Here is a 26,265-nt window from a genome sequence, read left to right as displayed (position 1 = left end):
CCGTTTCCGTGCTCTGCCAGAAGCGGCTTAGTCATGCTGGCCACATGACCCGGAAGCTGTACACCGTCTCCCTTGGCCAATAAAGCGAGATGAGCTCCGCAACCCCAGAGTCGGTCACGACTGGACCTAATGGTCCGGGGTCCTTTACTATATGACGATGCAAAAGACAGTGTTAAGAGCAAATTAGCTGGACGTTTGGGGATGAAATCTTAAAGAGGGATAAATAGCATGTGTGTTTAGACAGCTTTATTTGTTTCTTGAAATAGTTCAACCACAAAACTGATATCAAAATCTTTATTTGCAAGCGGTCCAGGATAAGGGCGGGGGGAGGAATCCATCACCACCTGAAAACGAACAATGTTTCATTCATATTCAGATATAAAAACTCTAAAGTTGCTAGGCTATCCGTTCCATTTAGACAAGCTAAGAAGGAAATAAAAGAGACCTACTTTTTATATCTTTGTTTTTTAACCTGCAGAATTAGAGTTGACTAGATGGTATTCAATATATAGAATGGCTTGTCTGGCAGCTGAATGGAGGCTCTTGTTACCTTTAATCTTGAACTTCGACTTGACCTAAGCCAGTATCAAGTGATACCAGTTTACCATCTGTCCTTGGTCAGCCCGATGGAAGACTTCAAAGGGTACATTTAATAGCATATAGCTTGGCCTTGATGTAGAGGCTGTATCTGTTCTTACTTACTGAACAATAAAACCCTGTATTTAGTTTCCCATCAACAGATGGAAGGCCAGCACCTCACTCCATTTCGTTGCCCCATCTGGATGCCTTAGAAGTAACAGAAAATGGATGTCGAGGCCAGCGAAACGCCCTGGTCAAATCCAGAGAGTGAGAAGGGGAACACCAAGGAGACTGAGGGCTGTGCTGGGTCATGGCAAATTAAATACATTCCAGGCAGCCCTAAGCAATTGTCAAAACTAAATCAATATTGGCTCCAGGATAATGGCAGCAAAATCAGATGATGTATTGATGGGAATGCCCTGAAAAGCATTTTGCCACAATCCAGGTGCACCAACATTTTAAACTGGTCGAAACTCTCCCGTAAGGCACAATATTTATTTCTCTCAAAAGAAGGACACAACTCCCAGGAGACACAATACCTCAAGGACTGTCTCTCCCTATATAAACTGACTCTGACTCTGCACCCATCATCTGAGGCCCTTCTTCATGTGGCTCCTCCACATGAGGTCCAGAGGGTGGCAACACGAGAACGGGCCTTCTCTGTAGTGGCTCCCCGCTTGTGGAATGCTTTCCTCAGGGAGGTTCGCCTGGCGCCTTCATTATATATCTTTAGACACCAGGCAAAAATGTTCCTCTTCAACCAGGCCTTGGGCTGATGAATATTCAACAGCCTTTCAATATTCTGATGAATATTCCACAGCCTTTTAAATGTGTTTGTGGGAAAGAGGGTTATTGTTTCGTTGCTTCTGATTTGACTATGTATTTGTGATTTTATCCTGTGATTTTCATCTTGTGAACTACCCTGATATCTTTTTGATGAAGTGCAGTACCTAAAACCTAATAAATATGCAGTGGTACCTCGGGTTAAGAACTTAATTCGTTCCGGAGGTCCGTTCTTAACCTGAAACCGTTCTTAACCTGAGGTACCACTTTAGCTAATGGGGCCTCCCGCTTCTGCCACACGATTTCTGTTCTCACCCTGAAGCAAAGTTCTTAACCCGAGGTACTATTTCTGGGTTAGCGGAGTCTGTAACCTGAAGCGTATGTAACCTGAAGCGCCTGTAACCCGAGGTATCACTGTACGTATTTATAAATCGGTGTTTGGCTAAATTTTTAAATCAGCCTCTCCCTCTCTTCTGAACTTGCTGTTTTTGACACCAGTGCTGTTTTTCTAGAGAAAGAGGTGCCAGAACTCACCATGAATGCCTCCCTTGTTCTCCTATAATGGCAATGGCACCCAGTTGAGAGGTGCCAGAACTGAGTTCCAGCAAGTTCCGGCTGGGGAAAAAAATCCCTGCCCATACCTATTGCATGATTAACTGGTGGGAGTTCTCTGACACAAGAGGTGATGATGGTGGTAAGAAAGGGCTTGAAATCTACTTGTAGTCTCAGTGGCTTTGCGGAACATTAATGGTCAGAGGCAACATGCCACTGAGTGCCATTTGCTGGGAAGCGATAGAAGGAGAGGGCTTTGGCATTCAAGTCCTCCTTGTGAGTTTAATAGAGGCATCTGATTGGCCACTAGTCTAGGATGCTAAACTACATGGATCTCAGACTGATCCAGTGGGGCTCTTTTTGCATCCAGATCCCATGCCAACCTTCTGGCTCCCCCTCTCATTAGCCACAGCCAGCATGCCTAGTGGTCAGCAACCATTGTGGGAGTTGCAGTCTAACACCATCTGCAGAATGACAGGTTCCCCATCCCTGCACTAGCTGGGATGCCCTGGTTATCTCCCGCTTGGACTACTACAATGTGCTCTATGTGGGGCTACCTTTGAAGGTGACTTGGAAACTACAACTAATCCAGAATGCAGCAGACTGCTGGCTGGGAGCTGCTGCCAGGACCACATAACACCGGTCCTGAAAGACCTACAGTGGCTCCCAGTACGTTTCCGAGCACAATTCAAAGTGTTGGTGCTGACCTTTAAAGCCCTGAACAGCCTTGGCTGGCTATACCTGAAGGAGCATCTCTATCCCCATTGTTCAGCTCAGACACTGAAGTTCATCTCTGAGGGCCTTCTGTGTTTTTTTTTAAAGAAATATTTATTAAGATTTTACAAAAAAACAGATATACAAAAACACATAATAACAAAAACAAGAAGAAAAGAAAAAAAATAAGAGTAAACACACACAAAAAAGATACAAAAAATTAAAAACAATTCTTTTTCATAATTTAAAACTCATTTGCTTGTTTCTTTGACTTCCTCACACCTCCCCTTCTTGTATTCCCATTTAAATAATCAAATCAGCAAATCCTTACCCTCTTTCATTTATCTTATCTCTATAACTTACCATTTTATAACTCAGTATTTTCATCCATTATCAATTCATTTTTGCATATTCTTATTAACTTTGTTACTAATACCACTTATTTCCAATCCAACACCATTTTAGTTTTTTTTTTTTTACCTATTTGTGCCCTTCTTCCATATTCTTAAAGCATTACAGCTGGAAACCACTTAATTTCTATCCAACATCATTCTAACATTCATTAATTTTGCAATATTTCTGTAGATAGTCTTTAAATTTCTTCCAATCTTCTTCCGCCGCCTCTTCTCCCTGGTCCCGGATTCTGCCAGTCATTTCTGCCAATCCCATATAGTCCATCATCTTCATCTGCCATTCTTCCAAAGTGGGTAAATCTTGTGTCTTCCAATACTTTGCAATAAGTATTCTTGCTGCTGTTGTAGCGTACATAAAGAAAGTTCTGTCCTTCTTTGGCACCAATTGGCCGACAATGCCCAGAAGAAAGGCCTCTGGTTTCTTCAGGAAGGTATATTTAAATACCGTTTTCATTTCATTATAGATCATTTCCCAGAAAGCCTTAATTCTTGGGCACGTCCACCAAAGGTGAAAGAATGTACCTTCAGTTTCTTTACATTTCCAACATTTGTTATCGGGCAAATGATATATTTTTGCAAGCTTGACTGGGGTTATGTACCACCTGTATATCATTTTCATAATATTCTCTCTTAAGGCATTACATGCCGTAAATTTCATACCTGTGGTCCACAACTGTTCCCAGTCAGCAAGCATAATGTTATGTCCGACATCTTGTGCCCATTTAATCATAGCAGATTTCACCGTTTCATCCTGAGTATTCCATTTCAACAGCAAGTTATACATCCTTGACAAAATCTTAGTTTTGGGTTCTAACAGTTCTGTTTCTAATTTTGATTTTTCCACCTGGAAGCCAATTTTCTTGTCCAAATCTCTGAGGGCCTTCTGGCGGTTCCCTCACTGCAAGAAGTGAAGCTACAGGGAACCAGGCAGAAGGCCTTCTCAGTAGTGGCGCCCACTCTATGGAACGCTCTCCCATCCGATGTCAAAGAGATGAGTAACTATATAACTAGACACCTGAAGGCAGCCCTGTATAGGGAATTTTTTTATATGTTTTATTATGTTTTTTATATATGTTGGAAGCCGCCCAGAGTGGCTGGGGCAACCCGGTCAGATGGGTGGGGTACAAATAAATTATTATTATTATTATTATTATTATTATTATTATTATTATTATTACTAGTACTAGCTGGAGTTCCTGCAGGCACTGAGTATGAAATAGCCACCTGGAGCTGTGTAGGCAGAGCAGTTTTGCACAACGTACAACAATGCTTTGCTTCCGCAACCAGCGGAGGAATGTTTTCCATGTGAAACAATATTTAAGATTAAGAAAAAAATCACAATAATAAAACACAGGCCAATGACAACAAGGTCAACTTTATTATCCTCTGCAGCAGAAAGCAATGGAAAGGTAAAGATGGAACACTTTACCATGCATAGCAATTATTCGGCTTGATTACCTCCTGCCCACCAGCACGGAATGTACACTTCCAGAGGTTACGTTTAACGTTGATAGATCTAGAAATGCTGGATATTGCCGTTCCCTTCCCTCAAAATGCTGCTACATCTGTGGGAAGCTATTTGCCAGCAATCTAATTTCCCCCCCGCAATTTGAAGAAATGTAGCACAATATTTATTTTTGTTTCCTCTCAAAAGAAAGGAGAGAGAGAGAAAGTAGAGTACTGCTATTTTATTAGCACTGAAAACAAAGCACCTTCCATTTGAAACCTAACTTAGATAAACAGCTGAAAAACGTTGTGCTTTTATATGCTATTATGCTCAATAATATTATTGGTTATGCCTTTTTTATATATATTTTTTGTAATATATTGAGGAACTTGCCGATGTTTGTTCTCTCTCTTTGCCCAGACAAATGAATTCCTCGCAGCCATAATAATACTTCAAAAAGCTGCCAAATGAAGAGCCGGTTGGGTGTAGTGTAGTGGTTACAGACTGCTGGACTAGGTACAAGGTAAAAGGTAAAGGACCCCTGGACGGTTAAGTCCAGTCAAAGGCGACTATGCAGTTGCGGCGCTCATCTAGCTTTTCAGGCCGAGGGAGCCCGCGTTTGTCCTGGCCATGTGGCCAGCATGACTAAACCGCTTCTGGCACAACAGGACACCGTGACAGAAGCCAGAGAGAACAGAAACGCCATTTACCTTCCCTCTGCAGTGGTACCTATTTATCTACTTGCACTGGTGTGCTTTCAATCTGCTCGGTTGGCAGAAGCTGGGGCAGAACAACGGTAGCTCACCCCGTCACGGAGATTCAAACCGCCGACCTTCCGATCGGCAAGCCTTAGAGGCTCAGTGGTTGGGACCACAGCAAATCCCCAGTCACTGCCTCTCAGCCTAACCTACCTCACAAGGTGGTTGCAAGGAGAACACTGGGGAGTGTAAGCCACCTGGAGCTCCTTGGTGGAAAAGTAGGATATAATAACAATTTAAAAACAACAGCAAATTAAATGATTGAAGGGGAAGGAAACAACACACCTCCCGACCCAGGCTTGCTCTACCTGACTGACATCTGATGCCCTTTTAAATGTGTTGTGGGAGGGGGGTTATTGGTTTGTTGTTGTTCCTGTCTTTATTATGTATGTTGTATTTTTTTATCTTGTATTTTTATGTTACGAACTGCTCTGAGATCTACAGTGGTACCTCAGGTTAAGTACTTAATTCGTTCCGGAGGTCCGTACTTAACCTGTAACTGTTCTTAACCTGAAGCACCACTTTAGCTAATGGGGCCTCCTGCCGCCGCCGCACCGCCGGAGCACGATTTCTGTTCTCATCCTGAAGCAAAGTTCTTAACCTGAAGCACTATTTCTGGGTTAGCGGAGTCTGCAACCCAAAGCGTATGTAACCTGAGGTACCACTGTACGGATGAAGGGCGGCATACAAATTGAATAAATAATAAAGAGGAGCAGACAGTTCTTTCCAGGGCTGCCTCTACCAATATTGAGTACCGATGGCTGAGGAGCAAAGAAGGAGAGTGAACCATTAGGCAGACTGAGGCAGGTGCTGGGCGTTGGACACAGCAGTGAGATGGTACAAGACAGAGCAGCGTTGGCCAAGTGGCCTCCACTGTGCTCCCCAAGCTAATCTGCCATATTGGATGCTGGGTCCTCACTAGTGTCGAAGTAAGATTCAGCTGCTAGCTTGGTTGGCTTCTCTATACAGAACAGTGGCCAATGTCTTGAGATGACCTAGATTCCTATTTCGGACATTCAACAAGGTTTTAAAAGCTCAGGAGCCCCTAACCAGGCTCACCTTGTTTACCATCAAGGTGTAAGTTGCTTTGGGGGGGGGCTCCCAACTTCTGCAGGCTCTGCGTGCATCTCATATGCAAAACCCACGCCCCAGCTGACGCTTTAATTCAAATGAGAGGACCCTGGAGTCTTCAAATGCATCTATTGGCAACCCAGGGAATTTCTCTTTCTCCACCCCCCGCCCCCACTCCCTCTCTCTCAGTACATCACACTTCAAGTCAATTGCAGAGTTTAAAGCTTGATTGCAGAGTTTAAAGCTATCTGGAACAGGCATTCCCAAGTGATTCCGGGCACTTTGCAATCGGTGACACGAGGAGTATCAAAGCAAGGCACGAACATCAGGCCAGAAGACTGACTGCTTCAAATGACACTCCAGCCTCCCAACAGTAGCGAGTAGGCAATGCTATGGAAATGTAGCTAATTGCAGCTTTTGTCATTTGCCAGTCCCCTTTTAGCCCGCAATAGTTTCATTTCAGTAATTGACTTCCACGTGCTACTTACAAATGCTCGTTTTTGCAGGTGGAATCTCAGAGTGATAGGAACACGTGACGCAGCCTGGTCACGCGTAGGGTTAGGAAGAGATTTCCAGCATTTCAATATTCAGGCAGTATTAACCCAAAGCGATCCGTCCATGCAAGGGAAAGCGGGCATGAAGCCAGACGCTGTGTAGGGCTACGTGAGATGAAAATAAGGCATCCTAAGTCAACAGGAAAGCAAAACCCCAAATACTGACAGCCTGGAATGTTTAGTCAAAGTTGTACTGGTCGATTTTAATAAAGAATAAAATAATTTCAAGATGTAACCCACAAATCAGACCTATGCTGTGTCAGTTCCCCCAATGAGTTTGCATTCAAACTGGCCAGAATAAGATTCTAGTAGTTTCTGGCTTCTAGTAGTTTCTGGCTTCCTTTCATGGAGCAATTTGGTGAAAATGTTGCCTGTATATTTTGGGGTGTATGGGGCATTAGGGGATGAGGAGTACCTCTGGTGGGGGACACATCATGCTCCTTCTGGGGTAGTTTATCCACCTTTGGTCCGCATCCTGCCCTCAGATCTCACCTGTGGCTCCTAAAAGCTGTCAGCATGCGACAGCAGCCACACCCCAGGATCAGCTTAGACTGGCCAGCTAAACCAGGTGAAGGTAGCTGATGGGTCTCAAACCCTTAGAGCGTTAGGGACTTCCCCTGCATATGAAGAAAAGAGGATTGGGCAAACGAGACTGATAGTGAGTCCAGCTGTCAAGATGGCAGTTTCTGCACATGCTGTAGAGGGATAATATAATAATAATAATAATTTATTATTTGTACCCCGCCCATCTGGCTGGGTTTCCCCAGCCACTCTGGGCGGCTTCCATAGAAAACCAAAAATTCACTAAAATATCACAGATTAAAAACTTCCCTGAACAGGGCTGCCTTAAGATGTCTTCTGAATGTCAGGTAGTTATTTATCGCTTTGACATCCGATGGGAGGGCGTTCCACAGGGCAGGCGCCACTACCGAGAAGGCCCTCTGCCTGGTTCCCTGTAGCTTTGCTTCTCGCAATGAGGGAACCGCCAGAAGGCCCTCGGCGCTGGACCTCAGCATCCGGGCAGAATGATGGGGGTGGAGACGCTCCTTCAGGTATACTGGACCGAGGCCGTTTAGGGCTTTAAAGGTCAACACCAGCACTTTGAATTGTGCTCGGAAACGTACTGGGAGCCAATGTAGGTCTTTCAAGACCGGTGTTATGTGGTCTCGGCGGCCGCCCCCAGTCACCAGTCTAGCTGCCGCATTCTGGATTAGTTGTAGTTTCCGAGTCACCTTCAAAGGTAGCCCCACGTAGAGCGCATTGCAGTAGTCCAATGCGCCACACGGAGCCCCTCATCAGCCCATCTTTCTCCAGGAGAAGAAAAGGCTAAGGAGCAAACCCTACACAAATCCAGAGCCGAGTCCCTAAGACAGTTGGGTTGTGACATGTACACCTCCTTCAAGCAACACCTGCAGCCAAGCTCTGCTTTCCTTTGGACCACATTAGAGAGGCCAAGAAGCAGGTCTTGTCATCTGGGCAGCCCAGGACCTCCATATACACTGCCCAGGCTAATGCATCTGTATGACTTCACCCCCGGTCACCCACAGTGAGAACAGATAGATGATTAGATGGTCGATTGGCCTGATCCAGTAGGCTCTTACGTTCATATGAGCTAAGGACAGAGTATTTCTTCTTTCCAGAAAACAAAAAAGGCAAGGAAGGGGCAAATAAAATAGCAGATGAAGATGGGGACCCCTTTCCTCCCCCCTCTCTCGCACAGGCCATTTGAAATGGGTCAGCCCTAGGATCATGACCATAAACATATTTACTGGGGCATAAATTCTATTGATTAAGATTGCACTGATTTCCAATCCGTTTCTCCCATGCCATTAGCAGTGGGTGAAGCAGGGGAGAAAAGACTGTGAAGCAGGAGTGCGTGAACTGTGGCCCTCCAGATGTTGTTGGACTCCTGCTCCCATCGATCGCAGCCAGCAGGGCCATCAGTCACACATAATCACAGTTGCAGCACAACATCTGCAGGGCCTCAGGTTCCCCTACCCTGTTGCAAAGGAACGGCCTCCAGAACAAAACCCAAATGCCCTGGTCTGCCAAAGCGACAGCCATGTGCAGAAGGGCTTCTGGGCACAGCTGAAAAAGATGCTGCATTATGATGCACATCCATGCACCGCTGAACTGGCTGGATGCACCCATTGTCTAGAGTTGCCTCAGTTGGGACAGAGGTCTTTAATTAAGGAAGTTGCATCCGCTGACTGCAAGCTGGTATAAGCTTCCTCTTTGTCTTCCTGGCAGGGTGTTTTGCAAAGTAATCTCTGCAAGATTTACCGTCCCACCAGAAGGTGCTTCGGATGTTTGTGCTAACCATTTTTATCAACTAGATGAAATAGAGGAAAAACCATCATTCCTCTGATAAATAAAAAAATCAAAACAAGACTCCAAGTGGAGAATTAGCTAGTAGAGCCTTGACACCTCTACCTCAGCTGCTGCCCCCCTCCCTCCCCCTCCCTCCATCCCTCCCCCCATCTCTGAACATCTTTGGTTTCCAAAACTAACAGTGCAATCCTTTGCATGCTTACACTTGCAAAGGGACACGGGTGGCGCTGTGGTCTAAACCACTGAGCCTCTTAGGCTTGCTGATCAGAAGGTCGGCTGTTCGAATCCCTGCAATGGGGTGAGCTCCCGTTGCTCTGTCCCAGCTCCTGCCAACCTAGCAGTTCGAAAGCACGTCAAAGTGGAAGTAGATAAATAGGTACCACTGAAGTGGAAAGGCACTTGTCATGGTCCTCCATGCACCATAAGTGGTTTAGTAATGCTGGCCACATGACCTGGAAAGCTGTCTGTGGACAAACACCAGCTCCCTCGGCCTAAAAGCGAGATGAGTCGTCTTTGACTGCACTTAACCATCCAGGGGTTCTTTACCTTTACCTTTTTACCTTATATGACAAGGTCTTCTCCATTCACTTCTCCATGCAATCATTTGCATGCTTATACTTGCAAGCAATTTCCACTGTGTTTACATATGCATGGGATTATAGACTAAGCCTGTGGACTCTCTGGCCACATCTGCACCATATATTTAAAGCACTAGTATACCTCTTTAACAATCATGGCCTTCCTGCAAAGAATTCTTGGAATTGTAGTTTGTTAAGGATGCAGAGAGTTGGTAGAGAACGCTATTCCCCCCACAGAGCTACAATTCCCAGGGTGGTTTAACGATCAAGCCCTCCGCCCAGGGAACTGTAGTTCTGTGATCTACTAAAAACTTTCAGGACCATCAGCCAACCATCGTTCCCAGGATTCTTTGGGGAAAACCATGACTGCTTAAAATGGTGTAATAGTGCTTTAGACATGTGGTGAGAATTTGGCCTCTATGCGTTTCCCACTCAGAGCAACGTGAAAGGCATCCCTTCCAAAATTTCTACTGAAGTCTGGCATTGCGAGAGCTGCAAACATAAGCACTGGCTGCCATATATTGGCTTTTTGCTTTAATAGCCTTTTAACCAACTTTCTTAATGGACTGAATACAATTTAGATATGGAACTTGGCTAAAACGTAGCTTCAATTGGCTATTAAAATTTAAGAGCCAACTAAGACAGCTAATTACAAAAAAAAAAGAGAGAGAGAGAGAAAGAAAAAGAGCTCCGGTGAAAATGCTAAGCAGAATTAGTAATAGCAAATGACAGTCTGTCTAGTCTTATTCCCAAAGGGAAGCGGAATTCTTAACTGAGAAGTCAAGCAGACAATGTGAACCCCCCCTCCCCACTACCACCACCACCAAAAAACCCCCAACCCTTAATTATATTACTGGTGTTATGGCATCCCAAATCTGGCAGCTTTTTGGGGCAAACCATGTTAGCGTATCGGCAGGGGTGGGCTGCCAAAGCTATTCAATTCTGGGCTGTCAGATTCTTAAGAGATTATATATACACACACTCATTTAAGAATTATTACTGGGGGAATGGGAGCAAAGAGAGAGAGAAAATGAAACCATCAAACCAGCAGAGTATTTGGGGTGTATGTGTGTGTGTGTGTGTTTAAGAGAGAGAGAGGGAAAGGACAGAACCCAACTCCTGATGCCTATAATTAAATCAAAGTCTCCCCTCCAGATATTTTAGATTAGAGAGGGAGGGGACCAAAGTACACAAGGATCTGCCTGCTGAATGTTTTGGCACCAAGAAGTGTTGTACGATTCATTATCAATACCCTCATTACACCATCAGCTGAAGTGCATACTAGTTCTCCTGTGAAGATTTATCATGTATGGTGGCTACTTTGAAAGGGGTGGGGGAGAGAAGATGGGGGAGGGGGAACCCCACGTAGGTAGTGGAGTCTTTAACATTCCCGACTCAAGTGTCTCCCTGCTGTGCCTGTAAATGTCAGTCCGGTTTTTTCACGGCTGTGCGCACAGATTAGAAACAGCAGGAGAGCTCGGGAGTATGACTACAATACCGGTAAGGACTCTTGTCTTCATGGCAGTGCTCAAGTGATTCTTGGAATGCAGGACCCTGCTGTTTTCTAATATTTACACACAACTGGAGTCATCAAGAGCAGTAAATGCAGTCTATAAGGAAGCTTGCTTCCTTTGTGTAAGGGACTTTACATTCAAATCAGGACGCCCCAAGTGCTGCCACCCTCCTTCTGCTCCCTCCCACCCTACAGACAACAGGATAGGGCAATACTTTTTAACCATGTCGTCATAGCAATGCACTTCCTATCTTCTCCCTGGTTCTTTAAAACACCAGGCAGCAGTTCCTAAGGAACGCCTCTCCTTAACGCCATGGGGTTTTCGTTGGGCGAACAAACTTCTTGCTTTCCAACCCCCCCCCCCCAAATTGCCTTATCTCCCTCCATCTCTCCACTCTTGGATCTGAGGACATCCATTTTTGGAACCCTCCCTTGGTCAGTTCTGCCATCCTCAAGTCACTCCAAGCCCGGCTCCCAAATGTCAGTCCTCACTTACTCTCTTGCTGCCCCTTCGGCCTGGAACTGCTTCCCAGAGAAACTTTCATGCAAACAAGCTCCATTAATTCCTTCAGCTCCATTCCTGGACCTCGGACTTTCCAGGGACGCTTAGGAAGAATGAATACCAAAATGGACCAAACTAAAGTGCCTGGGATTGAAATGACTGCATATCCTTCCTGTTCGTTCTGGCCTTGGTCTGCTCCCCACCCCACAAACTTCTTCTGTGGCTTAAACTGTAAACTCCTTCGGCACAGATTTGGCAAACCTGCTGCTAGTATAGCCCCAGCCATGTAAGTATGTACATCAGGGGCAGGGACCCTTTCGTAGACTGCGCGCTGCATTCCCACCTGAGTAATCTTCCAGTGATGTGCAGGGCCAGTGATGTGCAGGGCCAGTGATGTGCAGGGCCAGAGACAAAAATGGGGGAAGCAACAGCTGGGAATTTTGCCTTTGCCCAGTAGGCTAGTTTAAACACACACACACACACACACACACAGGAAACCACGGGGCACTAACAGAGATCAAGGGCACATTCCAGCCAGGAGAAAACAACCAAGGAGGATAAGAGCTGGGGAAGGGTCAGAATTAGAGGGCCAGAATCAGAGTTCCCTTGCAAGAGGGATTGACTCCTAAACCACCTCGAGAACTGTAGCTCTGTGAGGGGAATAGGGGTCTGCTAACCACTCTCAGCCCCCATAACTGCAGTGTCCAGCGTCTTGTAGTGGCAGCCATAACCACTAAACGTGGTATGATACTGCTTTAAATGTATGGTGCAGATGGGGCCTTAGTGGGACGTTGTTGTTGTTGTTGTTGTTGTTGTTGTTGTTGTTGTTGTTGTTGTTGTTGTTGTGTTGTTGTTGTTATACCACCCTTCATCAGAGGAACATGGGGCACTTTACAGTATAAAAACACAAAACATAACAAACCAAACAATAACTCCTCCTCCAAAAATAAATTTATCAGTTCCTCCAAAAAATTTTTAGTTTGTTTTGGTTTTTTACCGTGCGTGGGAGGTGCTAGTTGGTGCTTCTGTTTGTTTTACAGGTTGCAGTTTTGACCTCTGTATTTTCGTTCCTGTGAACAGCAGCACATAAGTTACCCTAAATAAATGCATATTGCCAGTCTTTTCTTGAGCTAGCAATTGCAATCGCACCCCAGTCGGAAGCACATTTATCTTGCATGTACGGCACCTGGATCCCAACGCAGCTTGAACCCGAACACACTTCCACTTCAGCCTCAGGTTTCATTTAAACAGAGACCAGAATTGGGACTTTATTTTTATTCAAGTTTGACATAAACTAAACAGTTAAATGAGCAGGTGCAAAAACAGCCATTCAAGATTTTTGAAAACTTCTGTACTAGTATTAAAACTGTACATAAAAAACTTAAAATACCCCTTTTCCAGTTTCAGCTACATAATGCAGTGCCGCATTGTGACTGCCTATAGGCTAAACACATACAGAAAAAGGGGAAAGCCTATGATTACTGGAAAAAGAACAGTAACTAGTAAAAAGCAGCAAGCACTCATCATTTAGACTTTCCTATTTCTGGGTCCTCTTCCTGGGGGTCAAGGTTTTCTTGGCTTTGGGAGCGGTCTTCAGTGCCTTGGGTTTCGTGGCTCCTGCCTCTACAGTTGTTAAAAACAAAAACAATTTAGAGGTTAGAAATAACGACTACGGTAAGGTGGTCAGGATATAATCAGAACGTTTTATATTAACAAAGGAAAATCCACGTGAATTTGCTACTGATTTAGACCAGACATAAAAAAGAAGGAAGGAAAGGAAACGCAACCTGCTCACATCAGCTTTAGGACACTCTTGAACCCCACAAAATTAATTTATAGCAGTAAAAATCGCAGAAGTAGTTTATAGTATTTCAAGCTATACAAACTAGCTAGTCTGAAATGGCAGCCTATGGGCAGTACCTAGTCCTCTATGCGATTTCATCTGGCCCGTTAAGATTCCTGGATAGTGATCCCTGTGTGTCTACACTGCCAAAGGAGAGGACTATGTGAAGGCAGCTCTTAGGCACACAACGGGTCCTTTCCTCTATTCCTGAGTCCAGTGGTTAGCAGGGATGCTTGGGGAGCGTTCACTTCCTACAGTCCTGACATCAACAGCATTTCCCCAAGCATCCACATGAGCTGCCAAGGCCCGGGGGTTAGGGAGGGGAAGGATAAAAAGGTGGGAAAGAAATATATTCCGGCTTCAAGTGAGGAGGTAGGTGCCTCAGGTTAGCCCCCTATCTTTGCATGAACCCCACCTCTAAAATGAATACTTTCCATGTATGCTCCTGTACTGTAATATTGGTAATAACAATGTAATTGCATGTAGAATGGTCTCACAGCAGATCCACAGCCAGGGACCTGCAGCTGTATACATAGGTGTTCACACACAGAGTTCTTTATTTGCTATTGTTGCAGTACCCCTTCCCTCCCAGCTGCTCATCTTATGTCTTCAGAGATCAATAAAAACACCCAACGACTGTTTAGAAATCTGAGTTGCAGGTAGGGCAGGGAGAAAAGAGGTGTTTGGCTAACGACAATGAATCCTCAATATATATTTGCAAGCGTGTAAGTCCCTCTCTGTGAGAAATTGATGCTCCAGTGCGGGAAATACATTTGGGGTAAAGCAAGGGCTCTTTTGGACAGTGGTGCCTTAGCAGGTAAAGAAGGAGCATAGGTGATTCATGCATTGGTTGTTCTCACTGATATTTCATTGTCTAAATCACTTTGAAAACACAGAGATCTCTCACCTTGCCTGCTGTCAGATCTGATCTGTGTATTCCAAGACTTTTCAGGGCACAAATATGACTGCAAATGAGATCCATGTGCCAGTTAAGTAGAGTGCAGTCAGTTCTCCCTTCTGCTACTCCTATCACCCTCATATCCAAACTTGCTCGAAAATGAGCAAATCAGCTTCACATCCAACAGTGAAAGTTAAACAAAGGGAAATGAATTGGGGAGATTTTATATTTCTAAGGAGGACACAGAAGGCAAGGTCCAGAAACAACTAATGTTTCTCAGTAAAAAAAAAAAAAAAAGATAAAAGAAGCATACAAGCACTCATGCAGCTTTAACTAGGGAGTAGTAGGCAAACATCTCTAGTATCTAGTAAGATCTGGAATGGTCTCCCTCAGAAAGTTGTGGACTCTCCTTGCTTGGAGGTTTTTAAGCAAAGGTTGGATGGCCATCTGTCATGGATGCTTTAGCTGAGATTCCTGCATTGCAGGGGGTTGGACTAGATGACCCTTGGAATCTCTTCCAACTCTACAATTCTACAATCTCAGCTATTTATTATGTTTTTATATGTGCTGTAAGCCACCCAGAGTGGCTGGGGAAACCGAGCCAGATGGGTGGGGTATAAATAATAAAACTACAGTGGTACCTCTGGTTGCGAATGCTTCTGGTTGCACATGTGTCGGGTTATGAGCTCCGCTAACCCAGAAATAGTGCTTCAGGTTAAGAACTTTGCTTCAGGATAAGAACAGAAATCGGGCTCCGGCGGTGCGGCAGCAGCAGGAGGCCCCATTAGCTAAAGTAGTGCTTCAGGTTAAGAACAGTTTCAGGTTAAGAACGGACCTCCGGAACGAATTAAGTACTTAACCTGAGGTACCACTGTACAGCAACCACTGTTAGCAAATGCTTCTGGTTGCACATGTGTCGGGTTATGAGCTCCGCTAACCTGGAAGTAGCTGCTCCTGGTTGCGACCTTTGCCCAGGATGCAAGTGGAAATTGTGCGCCGGAGGTGCGCACACAGCAGGATGCCCGATTGCTGAAAGCGTGCCTCGGGTTAAGAACAGTTTCCGGTTACGAACGGACGTCCAGAAAAGATTTAGTTCATACCCGGAGGTACCACTGTATTATTATTATTATTATTATTAATAATAATAATAACAATAATAATAATAATAATAGACACATAAAACATGCACTATGAAAAGTCAAAATCTTGTACTTCCCACTAACAATTGCCTCCACCTCAATTGAAGGCCAAGCTCACATATATTAACAGCAAACTCCTTATCCTGATGTCGGATCCTCATGTCGCCAAAAGGACACCATCCACACAAAATTAACGAGACATCGGCAGGCTTGTAGTAACTCCAAGGTGTTCAGAAGTACAAAAAATAATAATAATCTGGGAGATCTCAAATGCAGGAGCCCAGTGATGACTGACTTTGCTTGGTAGACAAGGAATGCCAATTGGCTCTTGGGAGGGAGGGAATGGAAACTGAGGGGAAAGCGAAATGGGACACAGCATCCTGGAATAAGGATAGCTGGACCTGAGAAGGAGCACCACACACTTTTATGTTGAAATTCCCACTGCAACCTCAGACATCTGAAAAGGATACAGGGGAGAAATGCCAGCCATATTTCAAGAAATTTAAAACAGGAGATGGGATACCAAGACCAATTCTCAACACCACATGATTGGTTTGTTACTGGGAACAGAAAATAAAGAAATTGCAGCTGTGCAGAGTTGTATTGCTGGAGAAACACCATGGAAAATATACATCATATGGCTGGGAAATCCTACACTGAGAGATTAGCCAGCAGTTTAACAGGAAAAAACAGACCAGATAGTGTGTGGGGTCTCTGACTGAAGAAGGCTCATAATGGATTAGAGGCCCTGGACACTGAGGGCCCAATTCAGGCTTGAAAAGCGGAATGGCGCTGAAAGAATGTGCGCTCAGGGGCATAAAAATGGAACACTTGCAAGTTAAGACTTCAGTGCTGGGCAAACTGGATACAAGCCACTGCATGTATGGTTGAGCAGTATATGCTAACAAACAGGCTGCATCCGTTATGTAGAGAAGCAAGTTTCACATAGTTTAAAGTACCGTACATCGTGTGGACAAGGGTAATCTAGTGGAAGACATACTTGGAAATTCCCTCCCCATCTAAACTCTCCTCTCCCCTGCCCCATTACCACCACTCCAAAGTAGTAAAAGGAGCATGCCAGTCACTTTGAGAGACATCTTTACATTTACCAGCTCAAGAGGGCCATATCACTACACTAACCATGCAAAAGCATTTTTCTTTCACAAAGGTTTTCTCTGTGTTAAACCCCTTTTCTCTGCAACCTATACCTTGTACTGTCTCTACCTTCTACACCGCTAAAGAACCTCTCTAAACCCCTCTCTGTTAATTCTCTCTCTACCCCAGAGCATACATATTCTTGTTTCTGCATGTCACCTCTCTGTTTCTCCTTTTTCCTCATTAATTCTCTTCCTTCTCGCTTACGTCTTGCAGGGTCCAGAGGCACAAGCTCATGAATCTTTCGCTCTGCTAGCAATTCACACACTTGCGGAGCTTCAAGGCCAAGACATTGTTATTAATGGATTTATTTATACACCGCTTAATTGCAAAGGTGGAAAATGCTGAAGCAACACACTCTTCACACTGATTTCCCATAAAGCAGGACAAGTGGGGTGGCTGTTTAAAGCACAGCAGGAGCAGGGTGGAGAGGAATGCCAAATCCTTCCCTTGCCTATGTTTCACACCCTAAACAACTTCACTTCACACACTTGATGGCGCCCTCCCATCAGATGTCAAGGAAATAAACAACTACCTGATTTTTAGAAGGCATCTGAAGGCAGCCCTGTTTAGGGAAGTTTTTAATGTCTGATGTTTCATTGTGTTTTTAATATTCTGTTGGGAGCCGCCCAGAGTGGCTGAGGAAACCCTGCCAGATGGGCAGGCTATAAATAATATGATTTATTATTATTATTATTATTCCACCAACAGGGATCCACTGCAGAAAAGGCTCATTCTCATGTTGCCACCCTCTGGACCTCTCATGGAGGAGGCACACGAGAAAGGACCTCAGAAGATCATCACAGAGTCTGGGTCAGTTTATATGGGGATTGAGGAATTCCATTCCTCTGAAGTACCTCCGCCACCCCAAAAATAACCAAGCAGAAAGTTTTTGAAAGCTTTTTTTTAAAAATCCACTTCTCTGACCCACCCACCCCCACCCCCCAAATTAAGCTAAACAATCGACAACTTAATTATAACAGTTTCATGTTTAACAGAAAGTGACAGATTCATTTTAAAGCTGGGTTTTCCTCTTAACACGTTTCCACGTGTTAATAAAAGCTCAAAATAATTTTTTTTTTAAAGTTCCAAACGATTTTTAAAAAAACCAAACACACACAAAAACCAAGCAATGGATTTCATCCGTCCCAGAGCAGGCGATACCAGGCTGGATAAGAGTAACAGACTGGGTGGAAGTCGAGTCCATTGAGTTATGCATACACTATGCATCTTCACTTGGAAATAGCATCACCTGCACCGATGCTTGTCTCTTAGGGATAGGCTCAGTGGCGGAAGGTGTGTGGGCTCCAACATCTAACCTCTGGCATTTCCTGCTAAAAAGATCTTGTGTGACAGGGCTGGCAAGTCTTGCTTTCAAAAGTTCTGCTGCTGCACATAGCCTGAGTCGTAAGCTACCAATTATGCCAAAGCAGCACCTAGGTTCTTTTTCAGTCTATCTGGATAACTCCCTATTCTTAAAGTAGCTCCACTCACTGTTGAATACGGCGGCGGCTGCGGCGGCTGCTGCTAGCCTCTGGCTGTAACCTGCTGTGATGAATTGGTCCTGGGGAGCGAGCACTTCCTGACAGTGAATTGGACAAGATAGGGGAGGATGAAAATGAGAACAGAGAGGAAAATAAAAGGCGGGGAAAGGGGCTGGGGACTACAACCAACCACAACCATCCGTTTTATATGTTGGGCCAAAAGCATATTTCGCGTTTGCTGCAGATAGACAACTGACAACCTTACATTCCCCAGGTTGCCCAGTATAAAAGAGTGACATTTATTGCAAAACTTAATGCTTTTTTATTTTCAGCAAAATGAAAGATCTATGACAAATACCAATGGGGTACTTACTAGAGGTAGCACGTCTTCTTCTTTTGATGTTTTTCGCATCTTCTACAGCTGTTTCGGCGTTGTCTTCATCAGTAGAGGCTGGCCCTGATGCAGCAGCTGCTTTTCTTTTCGTCTATCCCCGAACAAAACAGAACAAGAAACAAAACAAGAAACAAAGCCACACTTTATACAAAGCAGAAAAGTGCATGCAGACAAGTTAAATCACAAAATGATGGGGCATGTTTCTCCATCTTTGCCCTTGTGTGAGTAACCAGATCAAAAGCCCATAAGAGGAATAGTATTTTGTCATAATTAACACACCATGGTTTTCATTCCCTCATTTTGAAAGTTGTTTTTTTTTAAAAAAATGAGGTTCCTTTGCAAACCCATAGTCTGTTGGAGAACAAGGTTGTAGTTGCAATCATGAGGTATAATACATCAAATGCTGTATCATTAAAATGCATGTGGATTGCATTCAGAGACAAGGGTATTCCGCCAGCCACAGACTAGAAAATGAACTTTGTGGGATTCCTGAGTAACTGAGCTCAAATGTTTATTTTAAAGTTTCTTGTCTTTGTGATCACAGGGGACAAACTACACAATTTTTACAATATGTGGACAGCATCAGCTAGGAATGCACAAGAACTCTTGATTTTTGCAAATTGCTATACAAAATGAGCAGATCTGCACCTCTCGGACCAATACAGTATGTGCATTGGAACTTTGCTATGCACCTGATTTCACATTTCTCCAAATGGCACGACACAGTTCTCGGCTAATTCAAAGTATGTGTTAAGAACACGCTTTGAGAGAAAATGCATACATTTAATATTTTTAAGGATTTCTTTCTTTTTTTTCTTTTTAAATGCAAATTAATGCAGAAAGAGAACTTAATTGTGTGGGGAATATGTTCAAGTGACACGGATCAGAAAGAGACAGATTCCCTCCTTTCTCATCATGGGAACTGAGCCTGAAAAAATGTCTCTCCTTTATCTTTCCCCACCCCCTTGCCACATCACCCTATGGGAAGACCTGGTGCTCAACCAAAGATACATCAGGTTAGACATATTCTAAAAACAACAGAGCATGCAAAATACTTTAAAATAAATCGGGTGTCTCTCTTTTCCCATCACCTCCTCTCCCCCCCCCTTTTTTTTGCAATGAATGTCGACAAGCCAGTACGTTTTGCCAGACACACAAACACATCTTCACCCATAAGCATAAAAATAACTGCGAAAGTTCAGCCTGCTTTTGGGGGGTAAGTTTGACAAACGTGTAGCTTTACTGAAATAGCTGCTGAAGTGGTTGCAACCTCACATAGCTGATGAGAGAAGGGGAGAGTGCATTACATCTTTCCAAAGTGTTGCTTCATGATTACCATCTAAACCCTGCTGGGCTGAACAGATTGGTTCGATAATTACATACAATAACTGCAGTGGGCAGGTAACCCTCAGCTGGCACAGGGCAGCTCCCCTGTGAGAACTTCCATATGCAAACTGCACTGATGGAGTGCATTAGGTACATCTTTCCTGCCGGTGCACAGGCCTGATTAACGCCAACCAAGACTCCAAGGTTAGCATGTCAGCAGATTTGTGATGCATTAGGCAGGAATAAACACAGACACTTTTGTTCGTTCTGACCAAAATTAAGGAGGAATATTTCACCACTGTATTGCTTTTATATTCAAGATATAAACGCATTCCTCCTGGTTGCACCGAGGAGAGATTTTTAAAAGGCTCATTGTGAAAACAGATATCCAATACTTCCCACACAAAAAGCAAAAGGACATTTATCTTGTTTCCAAGCTTATTCAATAAAAAAAGGGATTTCTTAATCTTGATGCAGGTGAGTTACATGGCAAGAGAAGTCAGGCATCATTCTCTGACAGAGGCAACACCCATGTTTGATGCAGAGTGCAAGGCAAACTATGAATCACTAATTCATATTTATTTCACTTCAAATGTTTCCTAACAGTTATCGAGTGCCATCAATGGGCCCATCACCGAGCATAAGACATGCCCCACGGCTTGAGTAGTTTACAGGAACAATAATGGATGCTTTCACTGCACCACAATGAGGATAACTTCTCTTTCAGCAAGAGCTAACGGAACCCATGCAAATATTAAAGTAACATCATCCATTACATATGAAAGTGAATTAGATTCAAGCCAAGTTGGAAACAATGGCTCATTAATAAATCGCAGAACTAGAATCATTTTAAAATTTATAGTAGAGGAAAAAATGTAGATCTCATAGCGCGAAAGAATTTCAATTAAGGTAGGCAGCAGATGTTGCCGCTGTTTCACAATACTGGCCATTCTGATATGTCATATATACCCTAGCACAAACTGGATTATAGTTCACCCAACAGTTTAACATTTGAGAAGCCTACCATGCTATATGCATACTTACTCAAGATGCATGCCCCACTGTGATCAGTGGAGCTTACTCCCTAATAAGTGTGTTTAGGGTGCAAATTATGAAATAGCAGAAGAGGAGACTACACATTTAAATATAGTTCTCAAGTGAATTTCATTTTTAGGAAGGGAGAACAACAGCTCATCTTAGAGTTGTCTGAGGTCCAATTAATATGCAAGACTGTCTCATCTTCTAACCAAAGTTAGATTGAAAGTGCTTATTAACTTTATTAACTCCACACACTCCTCCCTCTTCCAATCTAGCAATGGGTCCAACTTTGGGTTTGGAGCCAACTATGCTTAGCATAAAATAGTGCCAGGCAAGGAAGCCCGAGTTGATACTTTTAGAAGCCACTTTGACACTCAGGATTTGCATGCAATTCGACACCATGCTGAGGAGGCATACAAAGTACCATCCGGTCCAACTGAATTGGATCAATTTCAATTACTACAGCCCACAAATATCCTTGCAGGAGAGTCTGAGTGACCACACGTGGCTCATCAGGGGGATTGATGGGACAAGAGGGATTAACATCAAGACTTTGGAAACTTAGCGTTATGCGATGTTAGCTGCTTCCAACACTTTCTCCTCTATTCCAAAAATAGTCATGCATTACCAAAGATTCCTGCATTGCAGGGGGTTGAACTAGTTGACTCTCAGGGTCCCTTCCAACTCTATAATTCTTCGATTGCTTTTTTAAAAAAGTGCTGTTAGATTTATCAATCCTTCCTTCCCCAGACGTGCATAACAGTCTGTCTCTTCTGAAAAGTAGTCTTATAACAATAAGCAAAGTGTATTTTTCCACCTATAAATGCTGTTTGACTTGATAATGATGTGTTTACTGGAAGTACTTCATAATTCAGAATACCATGATCATTTCTTCAGATTAACTGAAAGTTATTTTTTACCAGTCGGAAACAGGACAATTTTTCTTCTAGGAATTTTTCTTCTAGGAAAGTAAGCTTCTGAGAGAGAGTTTATCCACGCTTATCTTTTGCCCTGCTCTTTCCAGCCACACTTCCGCACTTTAAAGCTCCCTGTCCGAGCACCCTTTTTCTTGGCTCTGGATCTTCCCCCATGAAAACACAGTATTTAAAGCTGAATTGGAACAAACGTTAATTTGGGTTTTTGTGAGGAGGGCTCCGGAGCAAAAAAAAAAAAAAAAAAGTGGGGATGCTCAGACATGAAGCTATAAAATGCAGACTGTGCTTGGAAAGAGCAGAGAAAAGGTGTGTGTGGATAGACCCCAGAATGGGAAGTGTAAAAATCAGTGCTGAGCTAGGAACAAAATCCAGATCAAGCTGCACTATGAAATCCAGTCGAGACAACTGCTAAATGCTGAAAGTCCCTTCGTACACTGTCCTTTACAAGGATCATGTCGATCTCACACGCCAATCATAAGTAAACTAATGAATCAATTATGAAATGGCTAACACAGCCTGCAGGCATAATAGTGTGCTCATGTGATCAGAAGGCTCTTTGAGAATATGAGTTTTCACTCAGAAAAAGAGGTTCTAGTTCTTAGGATGGCAAGGCTGCGTGCCAAGATGTTGATCCTATAAATTCTCAAAAAGGAGAGCAAGGAAAGAAAAGGTGCAAAGCAAACTATGTTAATAACCAACTTTTTATTTATAGCTACGAGTCTTAGTTTTGTAATAAAGTTGGCAGCCTGGCAAAGCGTGAATGGAAAGTATTTTTTGCCTAACTTGTTACATCCTGTTGGTTCTTGACCTCTGAAATGGCATTCTTCTGGGTAAGCTATCTGAGTTTGGGACAAGTTTATGGAGATGTAAGGCTAATAGTCATGATGGCTGTGTTCTACCTCCAGCACTATTAACTGGGACTGAGAGCTGTGATCACATTACAACTGTACTTTGCCAGCTACACAGTGGTGTCTTCCTGTTTTAGTTTTAATGTCATATGACCTTTCCGTAAGCCATCTTGGGAATTTGATGATCAGCACGGTACAAATCTCTAAAAGTGAATAAATATTCATCAGCTCTTCAAGAGATTATCTCTATTTTTTAACCCAGTGCTGCTGTGAAGCATGGCACATCTATTCTAAAAAGAGTTAGGAAGAAAAAAAAGTTTTGGATTTGTGTATATATTTATATTCATTCATTCATTACATTTAGATCCTGCATTTTCTCCGCGAGTTTTTCCTCCTCCCCTCTTTTTCATCTTCACAACAATCTTGTGAGGTGGGTTAGGCTGGAAGACAATCACTGGCAAGTGGGGATTTGAACCCTGATCGTCAAGATCCTAGTTCAAAACTAACCATTATACTATGAACGGTCCTAGTCCAAAACTAACAGCTAGTCTATGAATCCATTCAACTACATTATGTGCAATTCTCCCACCCACTTACGGATACGTTACCATACCAAACAAGTGAATGCTGATTGGATTCACGATTCCCACCAAGCTAAATGCCAAGATAAACCAATTGAACAATTCTAGAGAGAGTAGGGTTGAGTGCATTAATATATTAATTGGTTCAATTAACTAAAGTGTGGCTTTTTTACCTGAATTGTAAATCAGAGCACTTCCCTTTCAAAGATCCTCAGCACAGAGAACGCTTTTTAAATCTATATACAGCTCTCGATTCAGGCAAGGCATTTGAAGATTATCTTTCAGAATACAATTTCCCAGTTTGGGGAAAGGAAAAGGAAACTTACAAATAGCATACAACCATCACCTGTATTTAAAGTCAACTTAGAGGGAAAGATCAACAACATGATCCCAAAGATATTTACTTGGAAGCAAGACCAATTATTTCAGTACAACTTATAGCTTCAATTAACTAAACATCAATAGGCTAACAACCTGAATCATAGACAAAAATCAATTGCCACGGTGGGGGTTGAGGGGGATGAGAAGAGAGTCACCAGCTAAGATTAATTCTTGTTTGATTGAGGCTTTATTCTCCAACTGCCTGTTTCAATGCAAGAGCAATCACATCAATTTACACTGAAGGAGACTCAAAAAGTGATGGGTCCCAGATATTTATTTAGGTAGATTTATATCCCACCCTTCTGTTGCAGGAAATTGGTAGTATCAGATGAAAAGGGTCTTACAGCACTGCTACGAGATGGGCTATGCACAACTGCTGCACTAGTGCAGCAAAACATCCAGTGCAGTAAGTCAGGCCCACGCAAATCCAAATGCAGTATTTGCTTTCAACATTTTAATGCATTTCATAGAGATGTGCTAGTGTATAGCTTCTGCTATTGTTTGGCTCAGGCAACAGAAGCCAATTGATTGCCTGTCCTTAGCAATATTCCCTTGAAGTCTCTGGAATAATGATTTCTTGTTCCGGAACATACGTTATGTGAACGGAATGGAAAGATAACAGCTTCTTCTCTAAACTATCCATTTTTTAGTCCACTTCAAATTTCACTCCTCTTCGTTAAAATATGGTTCAACTGAAAGATTAAGAAACTCTAGCTTTTAAACATATAGGCTACACCAGTCAACATGTCAAGCACGATCTATTAATTTCAAGTATGCTAATGAACATTGTAGACAGTGCTTCCTGGTGACAGGACTTCACTATACAATACTGTTAATTCCACAATTACTGCTATGACTATTCCTATATATATTTCAGGCTGTACTAGCCGACAAATCAATATTGTTTTGCAGTAAACCCCTGGATGGTTTAGTCCAGTCAAACCTGGCTATGGGGTGTGGTGCTCATCTCGCTTCAGGCTGAGGGAGCCAGCATTTGTCCACAGACAGCTTTCCGGGTCATGTGGCCAGCATGACTAAACTGCTTCTGGCACAACGGGACACCGTGATGGAAACCAGAGTGCACAGAAACACCATTTACCTTCCCACTGCAGCGGTACCTATTTATCTACTCGCGCTGGTATGCTTTCGAACTGCTAGGTTGGCAGAAGCTGGCAGGGTGTATGGGGTGTTAGAGGAGGAGGAGTAATTCTGGTAGCAGACACGTCATGCTCCTTCTGTTGTAGGTTGTTGACTTTTGGTCCCTACCCTGCAGTCAGCTCCCACTTGTGGCTCCTAGTAGCTGTCAGCTCATGACAGCAGCCACACCCTGAGAAATGGCACACCCGAACCATCATCCTATTGGCACATCCCATTGGTTGAAGCATTCCAGCGCTCAGTCTAGTACTATCACTTCATCCTTCTCTTCAGTCGGTTGCTCTGAGTGCAGCCATTTGGTGCCAATGCTTTCCTTCTTATCCAACTTCCTTTTACAGCTCTTGCTTTCTGGGTCATCAGCATTAGCTGAAAAACCTTCCTCAGTCTCAACTATCAGTACATCATCATCTTGAGCTGTGGGTGCTGATTCCTGTATATACACAGCAGCCTTCAAATAAATCTTACACTTGAATCATAAATAATGTCATTTCATGACATCTCTGTCAATACATATATTCGCTGAAGGTTTTTCCTGTTTATGAATAACAAAGCAGTCAAATATGCTTTTGCAAAGAGATGGACTCTAAAGAGGAAAAGAAGGAACTGACCTCTCTTTCTTTCTCTGCCTCTGCCTCTGCCTCTGCCTCTGCCTCTCTCTTTCTCTCTCTCTCTCTCTCACACACACACACTTGTAGATAAGAGTTCTGTTCAGAACTACAGGCATTAAAATCAGCATTTATACAGAGTTCATACGAAAAATATTGAAATACACACATTTGGTGCATCAATGTTTTACCCATGGGATACAACCAAGTAAATATCCATCACAGAAATGTATCACTATGACAAACCCAAAATCCCACTTCTAATCTTTTTAATTACTGTTCATGAACAGCATTATGCTAGTACTCAGTAATTATATTCTGATCAAATAGCCTGGTGTCCAATACCAAGCTTATGGATGAAATTCTGGTAAGTAAAATATTGGATATTATATAGAAGTACAGTGGTACCTCGGGTTACATACGCTTCAGGTTACAGACTCCGCTAACCCAGAAGTAGTACCTTGGGTTAAGAACTTTGCTTCAGGACGAGAACAGAAATTGCGGTGCGGTGGCAGCGGGAGGCCCCATTAGCTTAAGTGGTGCTTCAGGTTAAGAACATGTTCAGGTTAAGAACGGACCTCCAGAACGAATCAAGTTCTTAACCCGAGGTACCACTGTAGACTGAATGCTTGATTTACATGCCATTACAGGAGTAACACATCTGGTGGTTTATCTGTAGAACAGTCTC

General features: G+C 43.4%; 2 protein-coding genes across 7 annotated transcripts in view; one reads left to right on the top strand and one right to left on the bottom strand.

The window, feature by feature from the left end:
* LOC310746343 (uncharacterized protein) overlaps window positions 1-26,265 on the top strand; it is a gene marked incomplete at its 5' end in the record, with an annotated part of 432,823 nt that overhangs the window by 133,433 nt on the left and 273,125 nt on the right. The window lies entirely within an intron of this gene.
* The window catches only part of VRK1 (VRK serine/threonine kinase 1), a 50,614-nt gene continuing 37,404 nt past the window's right edge, over window positions 13,056-26,265 (bottom strand). For 4 of the 6 annotated variants that reach the window (XM_083617261.1, XM_083617263.1, XM_083617262.1 and 1 more), the window contains exons 12-14: window positions 18,688-18,799; window positions 18,325-18,412; window positions 13,056-13,418 (exon numbers count right to left, since the gene is read on the bottom strand). In XM_083617261.1, coding sequence (XP_083473387.1) covers window positions 13,319-13,418; window positions 18,325-18,412; window positions 18,688-18,799 — 300 coding nt within the window. In that variant the 3' untranslated portion in view covers window positions 13,056-13,318. The remainder of the gene's footprint in view (window positions 13,419-18,324; window positions 18,413-18,687; window positions 18,800-26,265) is intronic. The other 2 variants (XM_083617265.1, XM_083617266.1) reach the window with 1 other exon arrangement.

The sequence above is a fragment of the Podarcis filfolensis genome, assembly GCF_964270895.1.
Source record: "Podarcis filfolensis genome assembly, chromosome: 1".
NCBI classification, from domain to species: domain Eukaryota; kingdom Metazoa; phylum Chordata; class Lepidosauria; order Squamata; family Lacertidae; genus Podarcis; species Podarcis filfolensis.
This window is presented reverse-complemented; position numbering and strand designations above follow the sequence as displayed.